Source organism: Callithrix jacchus, chromosome 15, assembly GCF_049354715.1.
Source record: "Callithrix jacchus isolate 240 chromosome 15, calJac240_pri, whole genome shotgun sequence".
In the NCBI taxonomy this organism is placed as follows: Eukaryota; Metazoa; Chordata; class Mammalia; order Primates; family Cebidae; genus Callithrix; species Callithrix jacchus.
The window spans coordinates 29524871-29545647 of NC_133516.1; the positions used below are offsets into that span (position 1 = coordinate 29524871).

A 20777-nucleotide genomic window follows, 5' to 3' on the forward strand; every position below is an offset into this window, starting at 1 on the left:
AAGCACAGCAGAGAAGCACTCAGCCTCCTTCAGCTCAGCCCCCTCCAGCCCAGCGTCCGTGGGCCACAGAATTCACAGAGGCAAGCCAAGAGCATCAGAGAGGAAAGAAGGAGAAAGGGAGGGAAAAAGGAAAGGGAATGGGGGAGGAGAAATGAGGGACAAAGAGAGGGAGGAAGAAAGGAGTGAAGGAGGGAGAAAGGAAAAAGGAAGAAAGGACGAAGGGAAAGAGGAAAGGGAGAAAGGAAGGGAGGGAAGAGGGGAAGAAGGGGAGGAACATGGGAGGGAAGGTAGGAAAGAAGGAAGGAAGAAAGGGAGGGATGTGCGTAGGAAGGGAGGGAGGGAGAAAGGAAGGAAGAAAAAAGGAGGAGAGGGAGGGAAGGAAGTCAGAAAGGAAGGCCAGCAAGAAGCCATTTATTCATGAGGCGCATGGGGTGGGGATGGGGTTGCAGTCACAGGTAAGCACAGTCTGAGAGGACCAGAGATGGCAGCCACGCGGAGAGGTCTGAGGGCTTGTCCAGGAGTCTCGATACGCTCCCCTCCTTCCTATGACTCCAGGCCGCTGGTGTCAGCATTACACATGGGAGATGAGATGTCCCCAGCACAGCCTTCCCTGGGCTCCCTGAGAGCAAAGGCAGTGCAGGTGACAGAGGAGGAGGTAGATGGAGGCAGCAGGATGTCAGCTGAGCACTGCAGCTGGTGGAGTGTGGGGAGAGGCAGCAGCAGGTTGGCGGGAGTGGGCGCCTACCTGGGCAGGAGGCTTAGCTGGCCATGATGTGCTTCACAAATGCTGGAAACAAGAGGAGAGTGAGTGGAGGGGGCGCAACCTGGGGCAGCCACAGCTGGGAGCCTGGGTCCCAGCACTCCCCTCCCAGAAGCCCCGCCCCTGCTGAGCCCACCTTCGTAGTTGATGCAGCCGTTGGAGTCCTCTTGCCCAGCCATCAACTTCTCCACTTCATCTTCCGTCAGTCTCTCACCTGGCAGGAGTGGGAGGCTGAGTCAGCACCATGTGTGCAGAGGCGTGACAGGGTGGGGGTACCCACTGAATCCCTCTAGACGGTGGCTCAGCCTCTCCAGTATTCCCACAGCCAGCATTGTTCACAAGACCTTGCCATCACCCCATTTCTGAGGCCAGGAGAATCAGTGACAAGTTAAGAAGGGCAGGGCTTGGGGTGCAGTACCTGCTGTCCTCTGTCCCCCTAGGCTGGCTGGAGGTCCCTCTACCAGGAGGAAGCCAGGCCACCCTGTAAGCAGTCCCTTGGGGCAGCCCCTTGAGGCAAGAGGAAGGGCTCATGGGGTGGAGTTGGGACCTTAGGAGAGGGTGGTGGAGGGGACCAAGAGACCACCCACTGCTCCCCAAGTCTGGCATTCTCCTGCCTCTGTACTTCTGTGTGTGTGCTGGCCCCCCATCAAAGTCCCAGCCGCAGCTCTCCCTTCCCACCCCCACCTCAAGACATACACACAGAGAGAGGTGGGGGGAGGGAGAGAGAGACAGAGAGAGAGAGAGAGAGAGAGAGAGAGAGAGAGAGAGAGGAGGAGAGAAGAGAGAGAGAGACGAGCACAGGGCTGAAGCAGTAGACACTCAAATGTTCGCTGCAGGAAATAATCACTTTGAAGAGGGACGCCCTGCTGCAGGCCGCTGATGGTGGAGGTGTAAGTGGGAGGTACAGAGGGCCCCACAGAGGTCAGGGTCCTCCCAGGAGCAGGCACTCGACCTGATAGACTACTTAGGGCTGTGGCCCTAGAATTTGACCACCGGGATGGAACTGATCCAATGCACCTTCCCGCCCTGCTCTGTCCCCAGAGCTGATGTCACCCCCTTCTGAGCTGCACCAGCATTTCTCCTCTGTTCTTCTCCTAAATAACATTTCTGTCGCCTGCCACTGAGGCTCCCTAACTGTGTAACTCTCTATTTCACCAATAGGACACAGGCCTGGAGGGTGACAGAGTGGTTTCTCCCAGGATGCCCCCAGAAGGAGTCAGGGTTGGGGAGGAGGCTGCCCTCACCCAGTGTGGCCAGCACGTGACGAAGCTCGGCGCCCATGACAGTGCCATTGCCCTCCTTGTCGAAGACCCGCAGCCCCTCCACGAAGTCCTCATAGGTGCCGGTGTCCTTGTTCTTGGAAATGTGCTGGAGCATGGGCAGGAAAGTTTCAAAGTCCATCATCTTGGTATTGAGCTCTGCAGAGAGATGGTCCCAGGTTCCAGGGTCTAAGTGGGGTGGGCACACCCCTCCCTGTGCCTGATAATGAGGAGCTAGTCCCACGTCTCACACAGTTCCCAAAGCAGTCTACACCAGTTTGCCATTCAAAAGCAAGCTATCATCGCAAGGCACTTTACAGTCTACTGAGCAATGCACTGTCTCCATAGCCCCTTACTGTTCACAGAGGGAATTTGCTGCCATGTGCCACCGCGGCGGGCTCTGCCCGAAACCCCTTGCCCTACTTTTGGGAAACAGTCCTCCCCTCAAATAATTTTCTTATAGATCACACTCCCCACCACCTGAAATTGGTCAGGAATAGATAGGCCAATCAGAGACCTTCCCTGGGACTTTTGAACCCTTGGTGAGAGCCTGGGCCCCGCTCCTTTTTTTTTTTTGTTTAGCTTGGAAATGTTGTTAGTTAGTTAGTTGTTAGTTATTTTTAGACACAAGGTCTTCTTGCTCTGTCACCCAGACTGGAGTACAGTGGTGTGATTATAGCTCACTGCAGCCTCAGATTCCTGGGCTCAAGGGATCCTCCTGTCTCAGCTTCCCAAGTGGCTGGGACCACAGGCACTGCCACCATGCCATGCTAAATTTTTAATTTTTGTAGAGATGGAATCTCACTATGTTACCCAGGCTGGTCTCGAACTCCTATCCTCAAGTGAGCCTCCCAAAGCACTGAGATGACGGGCATGAGCCACTGCTCAGTCTTCTCGCTTCTCCCTAGGTGTCAGTGCCTATGACCAGGAGGCCTGGCAAATCAACATAGAGCCAGATGTGTTGGCAAACCAGTACTGTTTGCCACCTGGTTAGCACTGCCCTGCGACTGGCCTTGGTGTCCTCACCGGGACAATGGGAGGATGTCAGGAAAGGTTCTCATGCTATCCCAAAGGATGGATGGTAGCCCGCCCTGGCAGCCTTCCTGAGACTGGCACCATAGGGGCTCTCAGACAGGAGCACTAACCTTCCTGCCTTGGCTTCCCCAGGACACGGAGCACCTCTGCCTGTGTGGGGTTCTGGCCCAGCGCCCGCAGGACATCCCCACACTGCCCGTAGGTGATCTTCATCTCACACTTGGGTGTGCGGTCAAACAGCATGAAGGCTTCCTTGAACTCTGCCAGGAGAGGGCAGTGAGCCACAGACACTCCCAGGGTCAGTCTACCCAACTCCCCACACCCCTGGCAGGAAGGACCCTCAGACCAGGGAACCCCAGCCCAATCCTTCAACCCCTGCTCACCTTCAATCTGCTGAGGTGTGAACTCGATCTGAAAAGAGACACCAAAGACTCAGATGCCTGTCTCAAAAGGTGGAGCCATGCCTCCTCCTGGGCACTCCATGGCCAGCCCAGGCCCCAGCCCCTCAGCTATCTCAGCCTGTCCTATTCCAGCATCCCAGCCTGCAACCCCAGGACCTCCTGCAGTCCACCTTGACACCCTCCTACCTCCTTGCACCCCTCCACCTGTCGAGCCAGAAGGCCTTGAGTCTGTGTGCCCCCAGCCACGATGATCAGTGGACCCTGGCGGGGGTAGAAGTGAGGAAGGAGGCCTGGTGCCTGAGAACTCAGGCCAGCTTGGGCCTTACCTGATGCTCCTGGTTCTGGGCAGTTGTACCTTAAGCTGCAAGCCCCAGTCAGGCTGGCTTTGCTTGGGGCCTGGTGGGCAGGACTGTCAGCAGAGAACTGCCCAGGGTGGCAGGACGAGTAAGGGCAGTGGTGTGGGCCAAGGGCTCGTGGCAGCATCGGGGGTGAGCACAGGCATGCAGGTGTGTGTGAGCAGGTGTCTATATGTGTCTGCCCTCACAGAGCCCCTTAAGCCCTCAAGACCAGGCAATCACTCACTGGCCCCACTATACCTATTTCTCACTCACGTGGTCTGTGGGCCCCTGGGAAGCTCCCACACCCCAGGACAGCACAGGGCCAGGGCAATGCTGCTGAGTGTTTGCTGAAGCCACACTGGGGCCATCTTGATTGACATCAATTAAGAGGCCTCCCAGGCTCCAGTGTCCCCCTCCTCACCAGATACCAGGTCTATTTTTATCACTGCAGTCACTTGCCCCAAGGTCAAGGTCATGGGAGAGAAGGGAGTTGGGGGAGGGGCATGACTGTAGCCTCTCCCATGGCTGCTGCTTCAGGGACCCACCAACCTCCACAGTCCATGCTGGCACAGAGGGACACCCTGTCCAGGGCCACCCTGCCGTAGCTGTCCCTCCTAGCTTCTGGCTCCACCCAGCGTTGGAAAGACCAGGCTGTCATTCCTGGCTCTCTGAGAGCTCTCTCAACCAGGAAGCCTGTGGAGATTAGGTTCTCTGGGCTCCTGGCAAATACTCCCTGTCCTTCACCTGCCAGCTGGGGATGGGGAAAGGGGGTGCACGAGGGGTCGCATTGTCACCACCTCTCAAAGAGGCATCTGTGCCAACCTCAGGCCTGGTGAGACAGGATAATGCCACCATGGGCCCTGGCTGTGATCAGAGCCTCACCATGGGGCCTGCAGAATGCAAGCCTGGGATCTGGGGTGGCCAACTCCAGGCACATACACTCTGAATGGTTCCCAGCCGCCCTGCAAGAGGGGACTTACTGGTCTGTTTCACAGCTAAGGAAGCCACGCCTCAGAGCAGCAAAGGACTTGCCAAGTAAAATGGAGCCGAGTTGGGATTTGAACCCGTGCCTTGAAGGACAGGGTAGGTGCCTCTGGGAAAGGCTCGTGAATAGGAAGCAAGACTGGCACAGATGGAGTGTGGGTCTTGCTGGGCTTGCAGGGACAGGGAGGGCTCCACAGGGCTCTTGCAGAGACAGCCAGAGCAGCAGAGGTCCCAGCCAAGAACAGGGAGCAGGCAGGACACGGGGGCCGTGCTGCTATGCAGATGCTGCAGGTGCGAGTCATGGCTCCCTCCAACTTTAGACTCTGAGAAAGGCTTCCCATCTGGGGAAGTCCTGGGGCCACTGGTCACAGCTCCATGACCAGCTTCCTGCACAGCTTCCAGAATGTCCCCACCCAGCTGCTGCCTCCAGTTCCCTACCTAAAAGCTGAGGCTGGAAGTGCTCGGTCAGCTCTGGGCTCAGTGACCTGAGCAAGACCCAGCCTGGACAGGGACGCTGCTTTTTGTTACTCCTCATCTCATCCACCCTAGGAGCGTGTATGGACTGGGGACCCCTCAGCTGAACAAGGAAAATCCATGCCTGGCTCCAGCTGGCTCCAGGATTCCCCAAGGGTGAGAAGTCCAGGAAGAAAGGCAAGGGATAGTCCGTTTCCAAAACCACCAAACAGCCAGTCCAGTCTCAAACTCCAGTCCAGACTCCACCCTTAGTTCTCAGCAGCACCACGGGAGTCCTGCCTAATGTCTGACCACCATCCCTCCTGCTGCGGCCTTTCTGATGCTTGAAGCAGGCGGGGCTTGTCTGACCTCTGCACAGAAGCTTCCAGCCTCAGCTCAGGGCTCACCTCCAGCCTAGCCTGCCTCTTGCTGGGTCCACCCTGGGATCCACTCACTTGCCATGCTCCTGCTGCCACAACCCAGCTCCCATACCCACCTTGATCTTGGAAGCATCAAATTCCACCTCCTTGGGGCGCTCAGGCTCAGGGGGAGGTGCGGGAGCTGGAGCTGGAGCTGCCTTGGGGGCCGCCTTGGCATCATCCTTCTTGGGCTCTGGCTTTTTGGGGGCCATGGGGGTTGTAAGCACAGAGAGGGATGTGGAGAGAATGCAGAAAGCAGGGTAGGTGAGCCACGGCCCCTGGGCCTTTATCCTGCCTGGATACCTCATGACCCCAGCCCCACCCCTGCAGTACACAATAGGGACAGGGCCATAAAAGGACATTGGCTAGGCTCAGGGGCTATTTTGGGGCCTGGGGAGGGCATTGTTAGGGCTCAGGAATGGGTAGGGGAGGAGGGATCTCCATTCCTCCCAGTCACCTGTTGGGAAGGGGGAGGGGGAGAGGAGGACAAAGGCCACGGCTTAACACACACATACACACACACACTCATCTGCACACCCACACAGGGCCTTGCTGCCCTCCGAAGGTCCACAAGTTGGAGAGGTGAAGAAGGCTGGACCAAGTGTGTGCTGTGTGTTGCGTTGGAGCCAGAAGGACTAAGGTGACCTAAGGGCACCTCTGAACCTGAGCTCCCATCGTGCCTCAAAGTCCCCTGTGTCTGTGTCTGTGTCTATGTGGGGGAAGGGGTAGGTCAGCATGTGTGTGTGTCTGTGTCGGGGTGTCTGTGGGTCCGTGGGTCTCTGTGTGTCTGTGTTTGTGTGGCGGGGTCTGTGTACACCTGTCTGTGCTATCTGTGTGCTCCATCTCTATGTCTGCGTGCGGGACGGTCCGTGTGTCTGCATGCTATCTCTGTGGGTCTGGGTCTTTATGTGTGTGTGAGTGTGTCAGTGGGTGTTGCCTCTGTGTGTTTATTTCTGGGTGTTTGTACGTGTCTGTGTGTGAATGTCTGGTATGGCTGGCAGCTGTAGCCCTGACTACGGGTCCAGGAACCCCACAAAGGCCAAGAGAACGGATGCTGCTTCCTCTACTGCAGCCCCCAGGGCCGATTCAGCAGCCTCCCTCTTCAGACCCTGCCAGGCCCAGGGACCAGCCTCTCAGCTTTCACCCCTGCCTTCCTACTTCCCCTCTCTATGGCCCCCAGAGACATACCTTTCCCTACACGTCCCAGGCCTGGCTCCCCACTGCGCCCTCTGCCCAGAGTGCCCTCGCCCCCTCTGCCTGACACATTCAAGGCCCGGCTCTACTGGCCCTCTTCCAGAAAGCTCTCTCCGATGCTGTTCCGCGGCCCCGTGTTGCTCTCTGCCGACCCTTCTGGCAGGGGCTCTCAGACAGTCTGCATCTGCCTCTCTGAGGGACCCCAAACTGCCAAGCAGGGTCTGCCCTTGTTCAAGGATGCTCACCCCCAGTTCCTACCACTCAGTGCCCACCCCTGAGGACCCCAGCACCCACCCTGCAGTGCCCGGTCCTCAGGGCCCAGCCCTCAGCAGATGGCAGTGGCAGAGTGCACCCCTGGCTGGACCACTATTTGGGGAGGTGGGAAGCCTGAGGTGGCACGAGGCTTCCTGCACCAGGACGACCATGGGCGCATCTTGCAAACACATTGGGCTCTGTCCCCTGCCCAGTATCTGCGTCTGGGGGGTAGGAAGGAGGTGCTCCTGGTTATTTTTAAGTGCCTAGAGCCTTTGATAGAAACTTCAGAGGCAGTGCCTCCCACCCCCAGGGATCTTCCTGGTGTGGGGAGGGGCTGAGCCTGAGGCTGAGAGGCTGTGGCGGGGACCAGGGTCTGTACCTGGCGCACCCTGCCCTCTTCCTGCCGGGCAAGGTCCCTCTCGTCTTGTCACTCCACCTCCTGGGGAGGGACAGCAGTCCAGGGCAGGGGCCCGCCTGCTCCTGACTGGAACGCGCTCTGCCTCTCATCTGGAGGGCAGAACACCCCACATCTGGAAATCTGACAACATCCGGGGCTGGAGAGGGGGCAAGTTTTTCACTTTTCTTCCAGATGTTTGGCAAGAGTATTGAGAAAGAAAGGGGTGGGGGAGGGTCAGTAGAGACGAGTCAGAAATACCACAGGAGGAGGAGACAGCCAGAGGGCCATGCAGACCGCCCCGGGAGGCCCCACTGCCCAGGCCTGCCGACCCTCAGGACAATGGGCTCTGGAAGTCACACGGGGCCCCCAGCCACCCACAGACACCACCACCAAGACCAATTTCCTTGTGTTCATCGTGAGGGAAGCGGAGGCCCAGGGCAGAGGACATATACAGGCCCCTCTCCCATCCATTTCTTTCATCCTCACACAGCTCCCGTCCCTTGGAAACCACCCAACATCGGCCCAAATGAGGATAAGTCAGTGACAAGAGCGTCCTGGGCCTCAGTGTCCGGGTCTGCCGCCAGCCAGAGCCACACAGTGCCGCCTTCCTCCACCTGCGTGGCAGGGGCAGGGCAGTGGCTCGGGCCCCTCCCGTCACACCCAGGGTGGATGTGCTCCTGCCGCAGCATGCGTCTGCTGGCTTGGAGCAACAGTGGCCAGGGCTCACCCCCAGGCCCACCCACAAATCTATAACATCTCCCCAGCCCCCAGTAGGGACTCTACAGGACCAGCCAGAGCTCTCCCAGGCACACCAAGGCAGGGAGCAAGGCAGGGGGTGAACAGAGGGCAGGAAGGTGCTCAGGGAGTAGGGGGTGGAGGGAGGGAGGGTGAGCAGCAGTGGGCAGCAGGAAGGGCAGACTACACCACGCCTGGCACCTCTCTCCCATGTCCCAGCCTGAGCTTTGTGCCCTTCAGGAGTCAGCCGAGCAGGCAGGATCTGGGCAAGGCCTCAGGGGTCTGGAGAGCTGGGGCTGGGAGTCTAGGTCCTACCCCTTCAGCTTCCGAAGCTCTGGTGTCTGAACTGCACCCCAGTGTGCTGTAGGCTGGCACACGCCATGTCCCAGAGCCTTCTCAGGCAGCCACCTTACCTCCCCCTTCCCCCAGCTAAGAGGAATGCAGGAAGAGGTGGGCCTTGAGTTCTGAGGGGCCTGTGGACTTCGGCAGGAGAGCCTGGCCATGCCGGCCTTCTTCCAGGTTGCTGTTACCTGGCTGCTTCCGTGGGTAGCCAGGAAGCAGCCGTCACAGGAGGGAGGAGCACTCTGTTCTTCCACAGCTGCATATTCCCAGGACCTGGCACACTGCAGGCACTCAATAAACGCTGGATGAACAAGTGTCCCAATATCTCAGTTTATCTTCCTCTCACAGAGGTAGTGGAACCCCTTGCTAAATCCTGTCCCTGGAGTGGGCCCAGAGAGAGGGGAGATTTGTTGACTGACTGACAGTGCAGAGGGCACTGTGGGACAGTAGTGTAGCCAGCAGCTGCCCCCAAGCCCACCCACCACCTCCCCATGCCCACCCCAAATCAGGCGTGCTCTTCACAGCCTAAAGAGGTGAGGGCGACCCCCGTGGTACAAGCAGTGACTGGATTGTGACCCGCCAGCAGGGGGCATAGAAGGGATGGGAACTGAACTTCGGATCCTGAACTCAAACCCCAGAACCCAGGATCCCAACCCAGACCCCAGATCAGGAACCCAGAACCCCGAGCCCAGACCCCAGACTCAGGTCTCACAATCTGAGTCCCAAACTCAGAACCTAGAACCCAGATTCCAGGATTAGACCCCACTGTGGAGACCTACACCCGGATCTTGGCACCCAAACCCTGACCCAGACCCCAAGACCCAGGATGGCAAACCAGGACCTTCAACCCAGACTCTGGAGCCCAGAACCCAGACACAGGACCCAGGATTCTAAACCCAGACCCGATCCAGGACTCAAGCCCCAGGACTCTAAATCCAGACTTCCAGGATTGCAAACCCAAATCCCAGACCCAGGACCCAGGACAGGGGCTGATGGATTTCCAGATCAGCGTGGGCCTGTGTGGACAAGGCCAGTGGGAGGGGCACGGGGGGGGGTCACACTCCTGGCAACAGCGGGGGTAGCTGCTTGGCAGACCTCCCTGGTAGCATTCAGAAGAGCATGAAGAATGTCCATCATCCTGTCAGAGCCAGTTTGGGGAGCTCAGACTGTGGTTACCACGTGGAAGGGGGGCAGAAGGAGGCAAAGCCCAGCTGTACCCTGAGCCCAAGAGCCAGAAGTAGGGGAACAGGGGTCGGGCTCCCCACGTGCCCTTGTCCCCTGGGCCGCAGGCTCCGCAGGCAGCCCTAGCCCGCCCTGGCCCGCCGAGCCCGCCCCTCCTGGCCCACAGCCTCTGGGCTGGGACGCAGGCCCACACTTCCCGGAGGAGTCGAGAACACAGCCTGGGCCAGACCCAGAGCCTTAGAAGTAGGTCAAATGTTGCCTCGCAGCAGGTCCTGGGGACCCTGTCCTGGTCTGGGCAGGCCCATGGGCTGCAGCTCACTACCAGGACCCACTTGTGTATCCTGAACCCACAACCACACACTGGGCACCCATGAACACAGACCCCACGCGGCACCCCTACGTCCCTGCCCAGCTGTGCAGATCGGGAGACCATGGCTCCAAGGAGGCAGGGGCTGCCCAGTAACTCTAAGGTGGCACAAGGCAGGCATAAGGACCAAGAGAAGGAGATGAATTTCTACACTCTCCCAGGTTCCTGGAGCCTCGGATGAAAGTCTGACTCCTAGCAGGACTTCCCAGCAAGGCCACTCTGCCACCAACAGGATGTGGCCCACCTCCCAGAGGTACAATCCCCGGCCTTTAGAGATGGAAAAGAGTACCCAAGGGGGAGGCAGTGGACTCTCCATGCTCCTGTGACCCGGGCTGGTCCCTGCTCCTCTTGGCCTCAGTTTCCCCACCTGTACCATGGCCATGGGTAGGGCAATGTGATCCAGGTTCAGAGGAGAGCCTCTGCCCCTGAGTCCCAGCCCATCCTCACTACCCCCACACCACACACAGACAACTCTGTCCTCGAGCAGGCCAAACGCAACCCTCAAGCCCCTCCCTCTGCCCACTGTGCTGACGGGGACCAGATGCTCCAACCTTGTGGTTCTGGGGTGGGGCGGCGGGCCCAGCGGGCTGGCAGGCAAAGCCTGGTTTTGGCCCAGGGACCTATAATCAGCTCCTGCCCCTCTGATCCCGGCCCAGGACTGACGCTTGGGGCTGTGGTGTCCTGGCCGGCTGTGGCCACGGCCGCTATATTTGGGAGCGCAATTCAGCATGAGGGAGGGGTGGACAGGCAGGAGCCTCTAGGGACCCAAGTCTCATAGGGGACAGGATGGGGACAGCATTGGCCAGGCTTGGCCCATTCTGGAAGGAGGGCACAGCCCTGACTTCTCAGGGGCCTGGACTGGGGGACCTGAGCCCCGCTCTCAGCAGCTGGTCTCTGGAGGGAGATTGAAAAGGTGTCTGAGATACTGCACCCCTGTTTAGCCCAAAGAGTGAGCACCCATTGGGTCCGCGCATTCGGGGTACGTGAGATGGAGTGGGGCTGTGAAGGGTTCGTGGGAGCTTTGGAAGGGTGAGGTTTGTAATAGTGGGATCTGGGATGGGAGGAGGGGGTGCCGATGTGCTCATCAAAGATGCTGAGAAAACAAAGGCCTGGGGCTTGGGTCAGGAGGAATGGAGCGAGGTGCAGCCCTGAGCCCCAGCTCCCCAGCTCTGCCTGCTGGTCCAGCTTCCGGACAGGGCCCAGCCCCTCCCCCAGCATGGCCTGTGGCCTCCCTGAACTGCCCTGGACATTCCCTGCCACTGGGCCAAACCCTGTACTCTCCCACCAGCAGTTTCCCAAAGAGCAAATATTTATTGTCCTTGGAAGAAAAAAAAAAGAATCCCCTTTTAGGATTGGGGTCTGGGAACCGCTATTGAGGTTTGCAGGGGCTCAGCAGTGGCCTGAAATGACCAGAACCCCACCTAAACGGGCTGAGGAAGAAAGGAGTGTGCACCACCAGCCGGCCTTGGAGGAGAGGGCCAAGGCTGCCCTGGGTGCTGGGCTGGGGTTCTGCCTAGCGCTGCACCCTGGGCCACGCTCCCTCCTCCCCTTGCCTCTATTTCCCCAAGCCTTCCTCAGAGTAGGTGTGAAGATGTGCAGACACTGCCACACGAGGTGTGAACGTGTGACTGGACGGGTGTGTATGGTCTATGCATGTGTAACCGTGGACACGAGGATGGGGCCACACATGTGACTGTATGGGAGCATGTTGTCTTGGGTGCTTCCGTGTTTCTCCGTGGGCACGAGCATGGGCATGAGTGTGTCTGTATGCCCCTGGCTCTGTGTGCGTGCCTGTGAGCCTGTTCATCTGTCGGCATGGGCGGGGAAGGGGCATGTGGACACAACCTCTGTTGAATGGCCAATTCAGTCAAAAATGCAAGCAAATTTAGCAGGGGAAAAAAAACCCGTCAGTCAGACGAGGAGTCTGAATTGAGTGGTTGTTTGAGTGGATGGACCGACTGTCTCAGGCAAACAGTTCACGCTGGCTGGGAGGAGGAGCCGGCTCCCCGGGGCCATCACGGAGAAACTGGAGACAGGGACCCTTGGCTATGGCAGAGGTGAGACACAGAGACTAAGACAGAGATGGGAGGATGGAGAGAGATAGAGAAAGGTAGAGACGGGGCAGTCAGAAACGGGGGAGAGAGGGTCGGTAGGTGGGTCAGGGACCAACGTTGCCCCAAGGAAGGCTGCAGCTTCCTGGCGCCTGCAGACATACACGCACGCCCTCCTGTCATCCCTCACCTCGGCTCACAGCCGTAGTAACACAAATTCATTCCCACCTCTCGCCCATCCTCAAGCAGCTCCAAGTAGACAAGGAGCAGGCGCCAGATCAGGATGCAGTAGAGAGGGTGGACATGGGCAGCTGGACAGAGGGACAGGATGACAGATGAAGAAGGCAGTGCTGAGGACAGCAACAACAGTGGTGGAGGTGAAGACAGGAGGGCAACAAGGAGGCAACATTGGTGGTGACAGTGAAGGAGTGCTGGCCGGGAAGGCCTCCCGGACCCCTTGCAGACCCCATCTAGCCATGGTGGCCCCCCACACTCAGGGCTGTCCCCACTCTGCCCCACCCAGCACCAGCTGTGGCCTTGCCTCCAGTGGCCGTACAAAAATCCTCTGTCGTCCAGGGTGTGGATGCTGCATTAAAAACGGCCCAAGCCCCCAGCCAGGAATAGTTAGGGTCAACCGTGGTACCTGCCTGTGTATTTATATATCCACCCACCCAGTGTGGCCGTATCTGAAACACACACACACTATCCCCAGGCAGGCTAACCCGCCCCTGAAGTGTGTCTGTCTGGAGAGACCCACGGGCCCCTAGACACTCCCTATTCCACCTACTCCACCTTTGCCTATTCCCTCTCCACCAGTACTGGGACAGTAGGAGTCACACTGAAACGTGTGTGCTCACACGTAGCCTCCTAGAGCCTGCAGATGTGCACTCAGGAACCCTGGCCCGAGGGAGCCTGGGCCAAGAGCAGGCAGGCGATACCACACACCTTTACACAAATATTCTCATGCTTCATAGATACCTTTGCATGCATGTTCACATGACTGTGCACACATATCCATAATCCTTGCACACATACATGTTTACACACGTGTACACACACAGTCACATGCCTTTGCAAACACATCCATGGACTCTCCCACATATACCTAATGCACCACACCTTTGAGCTCACAGGTATAGAAAGAACACCCAGGTATAATATCCAGGCAGAAATGAGCACTGGGAAGGAGGAACAGGGATGAAGGCAGGTGAAATCAGGGAAGCCTACCAGGCCTGCCTGCCACAGTAGTGTCCACCCCTGCTTGTGTGTGAACGTGTGTGTCCAGACTCTTGGGACCTTTCCACTGCCTCCTCTGACCCCACCCCACCCCGCTCCATTCACAGAAGGGGAAACAGAGCCCCAGACGGAGTAGCTGAGTGGGGAGGTCAACGTCCTGGTTTGGGGCTTTCGAGCCTCAGCATCTGTGTTGTTCTTGGCACATCCAGGCCAGATAAGGACAGGGTCAGAGCTTGGCTCTCGTGGGAAAGGACTCTCTGGAAGGCTCCCGACCCATTCCTTTCCCAGATCTTGGACCCCAGGGCAAGCAGAGGGAAGACAAAGGGGAAGGAGGGATGGTTGGGGGACAGGCAAGCCCCAGTCAGGCCAGCCTTGAGGGCTGCGGGGAAACAGAGCAGGTTCAGAGACTCGCAAGTATCCAGGAATATAGAGTAAACCCCTCGGACTAGCACAGGGACCCCCAAATGCAGAGCCTAGAGACGACAGGGAAGGGTGAGGCAGGAGGCCAGCTCTCTGCAGCATCTGGCCTTGGAGCCCTCTGCTCCAGGAAGCCTCATGAGGTTTTAGAGCCAGGGCTGAGGTTGAGGCCTCTGTGCCCGAGAGGTCTGGAGCTGGGAGGATGGTAGAATGTTAGGAGACACTGGAGTGTCATCCTCCCATCCAAAGCAGATGACGGTACAGGTCCTGGGACTGGGGTTGGGGTGGCTGGTGACAAAGAATTCAGTTCTGGTGCTGGCCCCATCACTGACTGCTGGAACCTCTCCCCATCTGGGGCCCTCAGTGTTCAACCTGCACAGTGGGGCTGGTGGCCTCAGCAGGTGCACAGTCCTCCCAGTGCAGTCAGGGTGGGGCATCCCTGGACCTCAGTCTCCTCCTTCCCCACTGCCTCAGCCTGTGCCCCTGGCCAGGTCTCAGTGATGGCGAGAGGGCTGGAGCTTGAAGCCAAGACAACAGGGAACAATTGGCTGGAATTCTGCGTAAACACAGGAGCTCATCCAAGGCTGCAGATGAGCTGGGAGGGGCTGGGGAGTTCCTGTGCCCCCAGGGAACCCTGCCTGACAACAAGCCCATTCATCCAAAGGGGGTCTCTGCCTTTGGGAGTCCTGGTCTAAGAACATAAGCAGGACAGCCTCTGTGGTGGATTTAGCAGGGGATGCAGGAGACCCCTCCCACAGCCCACCCCCAACCAGCATGCTCACGTCCCCTGTCCCGCCTAGAATCCTTATAGATGCAGCTCCCAGGGGAAGGAGAACAAGGAGAAACCATCATCCATTGTGGCTGCCAGGAGCCACCACCACCTCTCAGGCGCTTCCTCACCCGACCTTGGGGTCCAGAGAGAGGACATGCCAGTCTCCCCACTCCCACAGTCTCACAGTAGCAGCTGCAGGGACAGCCAGGCTGCTCTGGGATGGGGGCTGAAGGTGGGTCCTCACTGCTAGCACCAGGTTCAGCTCCTGTCTCAGGGTTAGGCTCCAGCTCAACCCCTGGGGCTGCTCCCTGGCTTCTGAGAAGCTGCCGTCAGGCGGATTCCATCTCTCAAGGCTCTTTGGAGGAAAACATTCCAACTAGGAATGACAGGGATCTGCTCATGAGGAAACTGAGCCTCCCCACGACAACTGAGAGATGAAGAGGTGAGGGGGTCAGGTGTTTGGAATCCACAGCTCTGGTCAATAGGTATGCCCTCCCCCAGAGATGGAGGTTTCTCAGCAGAGCCACAGAGATAACCCAGCCCCTGTCCTCAAGGACTCGCCGGCTGCTGGGACAGAGGCAGCAGCATATCATGCCACGCTACATTTTCTAGTCAAACCAAGAGGTCTGAGGTCTCACTCTGCTGGGAGTTGAAGGGTGCAGATCCAAGAAGGCATCAGAGAGGAGGGAGCCTGTGGAGGGCATACAGGAGCCACCCAGGCTGAGAAGGGAAGAACAAGTCAGAGGGCAAGAAGTGCAGGGCAGAGGCCGAGTGCTCAGGGAGGGTTCGGGGAATGGGAACACAGGGCAGTGGGGCCAGGCAGGCAGTTGGCTCCCCAAAACTCTCGAGTCTCTGCATTTCCCAGCTGAGCCCGACACATAGTAAGGTGCAGGCAGGGGCCATGGAAGGCGGGGCTGAGCTTGCAGAAAGTGTTCCTCCTCTTCCACGGGACTGACCCCACTGCCTCCACCTCCGCCTCCTCCATTTGCGAGGTCATCACTTCCTTGCCTCCTCTGCCCCCAAGGAGCCCTCTGTGGTTGTGCTTGGGTTGGAAAATTGGTGTGGAGCCGCTGAGTTGGAGGAGCAGAGGGGTCACCCTTCCATCTTGAACCCAGCTCTGCTCGTTGGGCCAGGAGTGGCTTCCAGAGCCAGGATGGCCCTGAGCTCAGTGCTCCAGTCCCCTGCCTCCACAGCCCCCACACCAGCTCAGGAAAGGAGTGCGGCGGGACTGGAGGAAGCCTCCCCAAAAAGGCCACGACTGGGTCCAGAAGGCAGAGAGGCCCAGAGATAGAGCAGAGGTCAATGCAGGCAGGATCCATGTGTGTGACTTTGGGCAGAGGCCTGACCTCGCTGGGCCAGACCAGCTGCCAATGTCCCCTCCAGCTTCAGGGAGGCCTCCGAGTTATGCATAGCCACCTCCCATTATGCCCAGAACCTCCTCCGCACTGGCGAACCATCTGTGCCCAGTGAGAGCCCTCTGGCCTCTTCCGAAGAGGCTCACTTCAGAGGGCATGGGTGTCAGGAGGCCTGGAGACGTGCTCTGGATGAGTGGGGTGACCTCTGGCAGGCCATTGCTCCTCTCTGGATGTTGCTTTCCCACACACGGTTTTATAAACTTTCCCAGTGCTTCCCCTCTCTGGCCAGTTCAGCCAATGTCCACGGTGCCCCCGGGCCAGGCTCTGTGCAGCATGCAGGATGGTCAGGCAGATGCAGCCCTGATTCCAGCTCTAGAGACGTTCCCAGTGTCCGCTAGCTCATTGCCTTGCCCCGGCCAATGTCCCCTGAGGCATTTAGAGTGAAAGGAAACTGAGGCCCAAAGAGGTGGCCCGGTACAACCAAGGACCACCCACATAGAGGGTTCCTCCAGGCCTAACAGGGCAGGAGTGTCAGGACTAGGGGTTCTTCACCCGAAGTCTCCTGGCCACAGCCCCCGGCAAGGACCCAGTGTCTGAGCTAACAACTAACCCCCTCCCCACCACCTCCTCCTCCTTCCTGGCCCCCACCTCCCTTCAAACCGCAGGGCCTAGCCGGCCTCTGGAACGCGTGCCCGGGACCTCGGTGATATTTTGAGTTTAAGAAAACTTTGCAGTCGGCAGGAGCTCTTAAAGGTTATAAATAGCAGCAGCGGGAGCCCATGCCGGGAGAGGCGGAAACACGTGTCAAACACGCCTGGGAGGGGGTATTCCGAGGCACAGACCCCCCCACACACACTAGGGACGCACCAGGCTTCTGGGGATTTTACAACCACTGGAGCGGGAAGTCACACTCCACCCAGAAGGTGTCTGGGAAACAGGACCCTCTTTGGTCCCCTACCAGGGTCTCCAGTGGCTAGCCAGGTTGCCCCGGCAGGCAGGGGCACTGTTAAAAGGGGATCTGGCAGGGAGGCCTTTCTCCTACCCCACTCCCCGCCACCATGCCACCAGGGATCACCCTCAGAGCTGCCCTTGGGAACAGCAGGGCTAGAGGTGAATTTGGAGAGAGTCCACTCTAACCCGTCTGTGGCACTGAAGACCTGGACGGGGACAGAACTGTTTCAAGGTCATGGGAAAGCTGGACAGGGTTTGGACCCCCAGGCCACAGTTCTTCCCACTGAACACTGCTGCAGCCTCCCTTTCGTTTCCAGAGACCACCGGACAGTGCTCTCACTCACCCAAAGAAACCACAAAGATGTACACAGAAATGACAACACCCGACACCATGGAGAAGCAGACCCTAGGGCCTCAGCCCGCAGCATCCCATCCCAGTGCCTCCCCTTCCGGTGAAGATCTCCTGTTGAACAGACCAGACACCCCCCCTGCTCCAGTGTTCCAGTGGGATGCACGCCCACGCCCACCCTGCCAGCAAGTGGACTGTCAACAACCCAAGGCCAGGTATGCAGTCTCAGCAAGGACAGCAGCTCTGGTTCAGGCAAAGCAGTCTCAGCCTTGCCTTGAGGGTCATGCGATTTGAGGACATGCCCTCAGAAGCCTAGTCGGAGGAGACACCTTCTGGGGCCTGATCTAAGAGAAATCAGTATTGACTGGCCCATGGCCATGGAAGGAACCCTCCAACCTCCACTGCCTCCCTGGATTTCCCAACTGCTCCACAGAGTGCATGGGGCAAGAGCTGTTACTCCACTGCACATAACTGCAGACTCAGGCGTGTCTCAGGTTCCCACCCATTACCCCACTCATGCCTCACTCATGCCCCACCTGCTGCCCACGGCCCCCAGCAGGTCTGGGGGCGGCAGCCAGCCTTGGCGTCCAGGCATTCTGAACCTCAGGGAGCCCCAAAGGGTTTATGGGGCTCCCAATGAATGGGAGCCTGTTGAGCTCAGAGGGGGCCGGGCCCGAGTAAACATGGCTGGGTCTGAGCTGCCATTCTCCCCCGGCCTCTTCCCCAGGACCCAGGACCAAAATACAACTTCCTGTCCCCGGAGCTGAGGGCCAGACTTGCCCCCCAGAGTCCTGGGCTGGGGCCCACAGGAGGGACACAAACCGGCAGCGCCAAAACTTGAAGAGAAAGGACTTAAGGTTTTCAGATTCCTAGGTCTGCCTGCATTTAACACCAAGTGCTTGGGCACTTTAAATATCCCCTTGGAGCCTGAAACTGCCCATCTGTGGACAGCAGATCAGGAAACTGAGGCCATGAGCAGGAAGGGGTCTGGCTCAGGGCTCCACAGGTCAGAGCAGAACAGGCCCCAGCCTCCTGCTTCCCTGGCCAGTGAGGACGGGTCCTGTGGGCAGAGCAGGGCAGTGTACGTGGACTCGGGAGGGAGAGACTCTGGCGTTCGAGAGCCAGGGCAGCAGGGAGGCTTGACAGAGCATAGGGGAGCTCTCCCTCCTTTGGGCACAACTGCCCACTGTCCCCCGCTGGCCTGGTCACAGAATGGCCTACGTGTCCTGGGATACCCCTTGGAGCAGTGCATTTCACAGTAGCTGGGACAGGAGCCCTGTAAGCGCTATTTGTCATAGTTCTGCTATGTCCCCTGGCCAGTCCATTCTGCTCTTTGGTCCCGTTTCCCCCACCTGGAGGCCAGGTATCACCGAGCTCCCTGCCTCCCTGTCTAACTTGTGAAACAAAACGTACTTTGGAAACTCTAATGAGTGGTACCCTCCCCAGGAGCCTGGAAGACCCAGGGAGGGCGGCCCTAGGAACGTGCCCAGTGGCTGGGGGTGGTTGGGGCCAGCTGCCTCACATGCAGGGCGCTGGGGGCTACAGCTGGAATGTGCTGAGTAGCAGCTGCCATGTGAATCATTACACCTCATCAGGCTGAGCCTAGGACTTCCAGACACAAACCAGCTCAGACTGGGCTCAGGCAAAAGGGCAACCTCCAGCCGGGTCACAGGGCCCGGGGTGAGGTTTCCAGGACCTTGCCAGGGTCTCTGCCTCCCTGTCTGCCCACATCTTCATCCTGAACAACCAGCCCTGGTTCTGAGCACAGCTCATTCTATAGACCCACAGAAAGAGGTCATCCTGTCTACAGCCCCCTGTCTTTGTGACCTGTGACAGCTTAAGCAGACCCTGAGCCTGGGAGGGCCTGGGAGCAGATAGAGAGGGCTTCCTGGCTGGCTCCTCACCAGAAGCCCACTTTCCAGTGGGCAAGGAGTCAGATATGGGGTGGCAGTGGGGCTGCAGGGGTCAGGACACGGGCTGGAGTGGAACCACAGCCCCCATATCTCTTCCCTCTAGGAGCCACTGGGTACCCAGTGCTGGCAGGTCAGGCCTTCTTGGGCCTCATTTTTCCTGCCTGTGGCATAGGAATGAACAACCTCCAGCCCCTCTCTGATTTCTCTGGGTGCCTTAAACTTGACTGAAGTCACTAGTAGGGGCTGTGTTCACACCTTGTGGTGCCCTGATATTCCCAAGATGTTGACAGGACCAGAGGATCAGACAGAAACACAGAGACCAGGAGAGAGGCATGGCAGGGCAAGGAGAGGACTACTGAGCCACACAGACATGCCTGGCGGCTTGAGTGGGCCCGCATACCTGGCAGGCAGACCCATGGGTGCTGAGGGGAGGGCCCAGCCTAAGGCATCTGAATACTGGCACGCTCTGATCTGCCTCTGTTGCCTCCTATCCCGGACTAGGGGTCTGGGACAAAGTCCTGGACCAGTGTAGGGCTTGGTAAAAAATAATTAATTTTTCTTTTCAAGTGGAAGCTCTGACTCAGGCCTTTTCCTGTCCCCAGCAACACTATCCTTGCTTAGGCCTGAGCCACAGAAGCTGCCCAGGGACTATCCATGGCCTCCCCGTGGCCAACTTGAGCCTGCCCTGCAGATTCAGGCCTGACTTGGGAGGCCCTCAGGCTTCAGGTGAGTGGGGGCCAGGGGACCCTGGGGGCCTGAGCACAGCTGGGAGGAGCAACTCTTTGGTTTCCCAGGGGTGAGCATGTAAGTACCTGGGCCGTGCTATGGGGCAGACATGTCCACATGGAGACACATCTGTGGACCTAGTGTTATGACAGCAGAGGCTTGTAACCATGAGGCCAGCAGGGACAGAAAGCCCATGCCTTTAGCTCCTTGGGAGCCTTGGGAGTCCTCCTTGACTGGAACAGAGCCTGCCAGTCCCAGGTGCCCCCATCGTCCTCCCTTCACCTTTCTGAGAGGCAAGAAAGCCAGGCAGCCATGCTTCTGCTGCAAGGGGAGGGGGCTGCCCAGCCAGCTGCCATGGGAGCCTCCAGCAACTCAGCCGGGTGTCAGGGGGTGTTTATGAGCAGCCGAAATGGCTGTAAAAGTGGCACCTCACTTCACTTATGGCCTGGCTATACCCTCCCCTACTGGCCTCCTGCCTCAAAAAGCTTCCAGAGGGGCCTGGAAGCCGAGAAAGGTCTGGGGTTGAGGTCTGGGTGGAGACACAGCCTGGGGTCAGAGTTCAGCCACGGGGAAGAAATCGGATTAGGATAAGAATTCAGCCCTAGGTTGGGGTTCATCATGGAAACAGAGCTCAGTCCAGGATCAGGGCTAAGCATGGGATGCAGACTTATTTTGGGGCTAGTGCTGGGATAAAGCATTGGGGGAATATAAAGTCTCAGAAATAGATGTGAGCCATTAGTCCCAGAGAACCCCTGGGTCAGCAAGGGGTTTTCTAAGAGAGGCCAGGCTGCATTGCTCAGAGAGCCGAGCCTCTGCCTTTCCTGTTGGTGTCTGATGCCCACCCTGGCCCCAGGGTCTGTGTACCTTGGCGGAAGCCCTACTCACA

General features: G+C 58.5%; 1 protein-coding gene and 1 long non-coding RNA gene across 3 annotated transcripts; one reads left to right on the top strand and one right to left on the bottom strand.

The window, feature by feature from the left end:
• Positions 1 to 395: 395 nt before the first annotated feature.
• Positions 396 to 5911, bottom strand: MYL3 (myosin light chain 3). Of its 2 annotated transcripts, XM_008981556.4 has the most exons (7): positions 5727 to 5911; positions 3438 to 3465; positions 3165 to 3314; positions 2005 to 2178; positions 897 to 974; positions 746 to 787; positions 396 to 619 (listed from the first exon to the last, which is right to left on the bottom strand). In XM_008981556.4, the coding sequence occupies exons 1-6, from the start codon at positions 5859 to 5861 to the stop codon at positions 759 to 761; spliced, it is 594 nt and encodes a 197-aa protein (XP_008979804.1). In that variant the 5' UTR covers positions 5862 to 5911; the 3' UTR covers positions 396 to 619; positions 746 to 758. The 2 variants fall into 2 exon arrangements, with proteins under 2 accessions (XP_008979804.1, XP_002758334.1); XM_002758288.5 differs by having other exon boundaries at positions 396 to 787.
• An 8474-nt stretch (positions 5912 to 14385) lies between these two features.
• On the top strand, positions 14386 to 19896 carry LOC118147853 (uncharacterized). Its single transcript, XR_004734506.3, has 3 exons — positions 14386 to 15039; positions 17221 to 17467; positions 19768 to 19896. It is a non-coding gene; the product is annotated as an uncharacterized LOC118147853 (long non-coding RNA).
• The last annotated feature ends 881 nt before the right edge of the window (positions 19897 to 20777 follow it).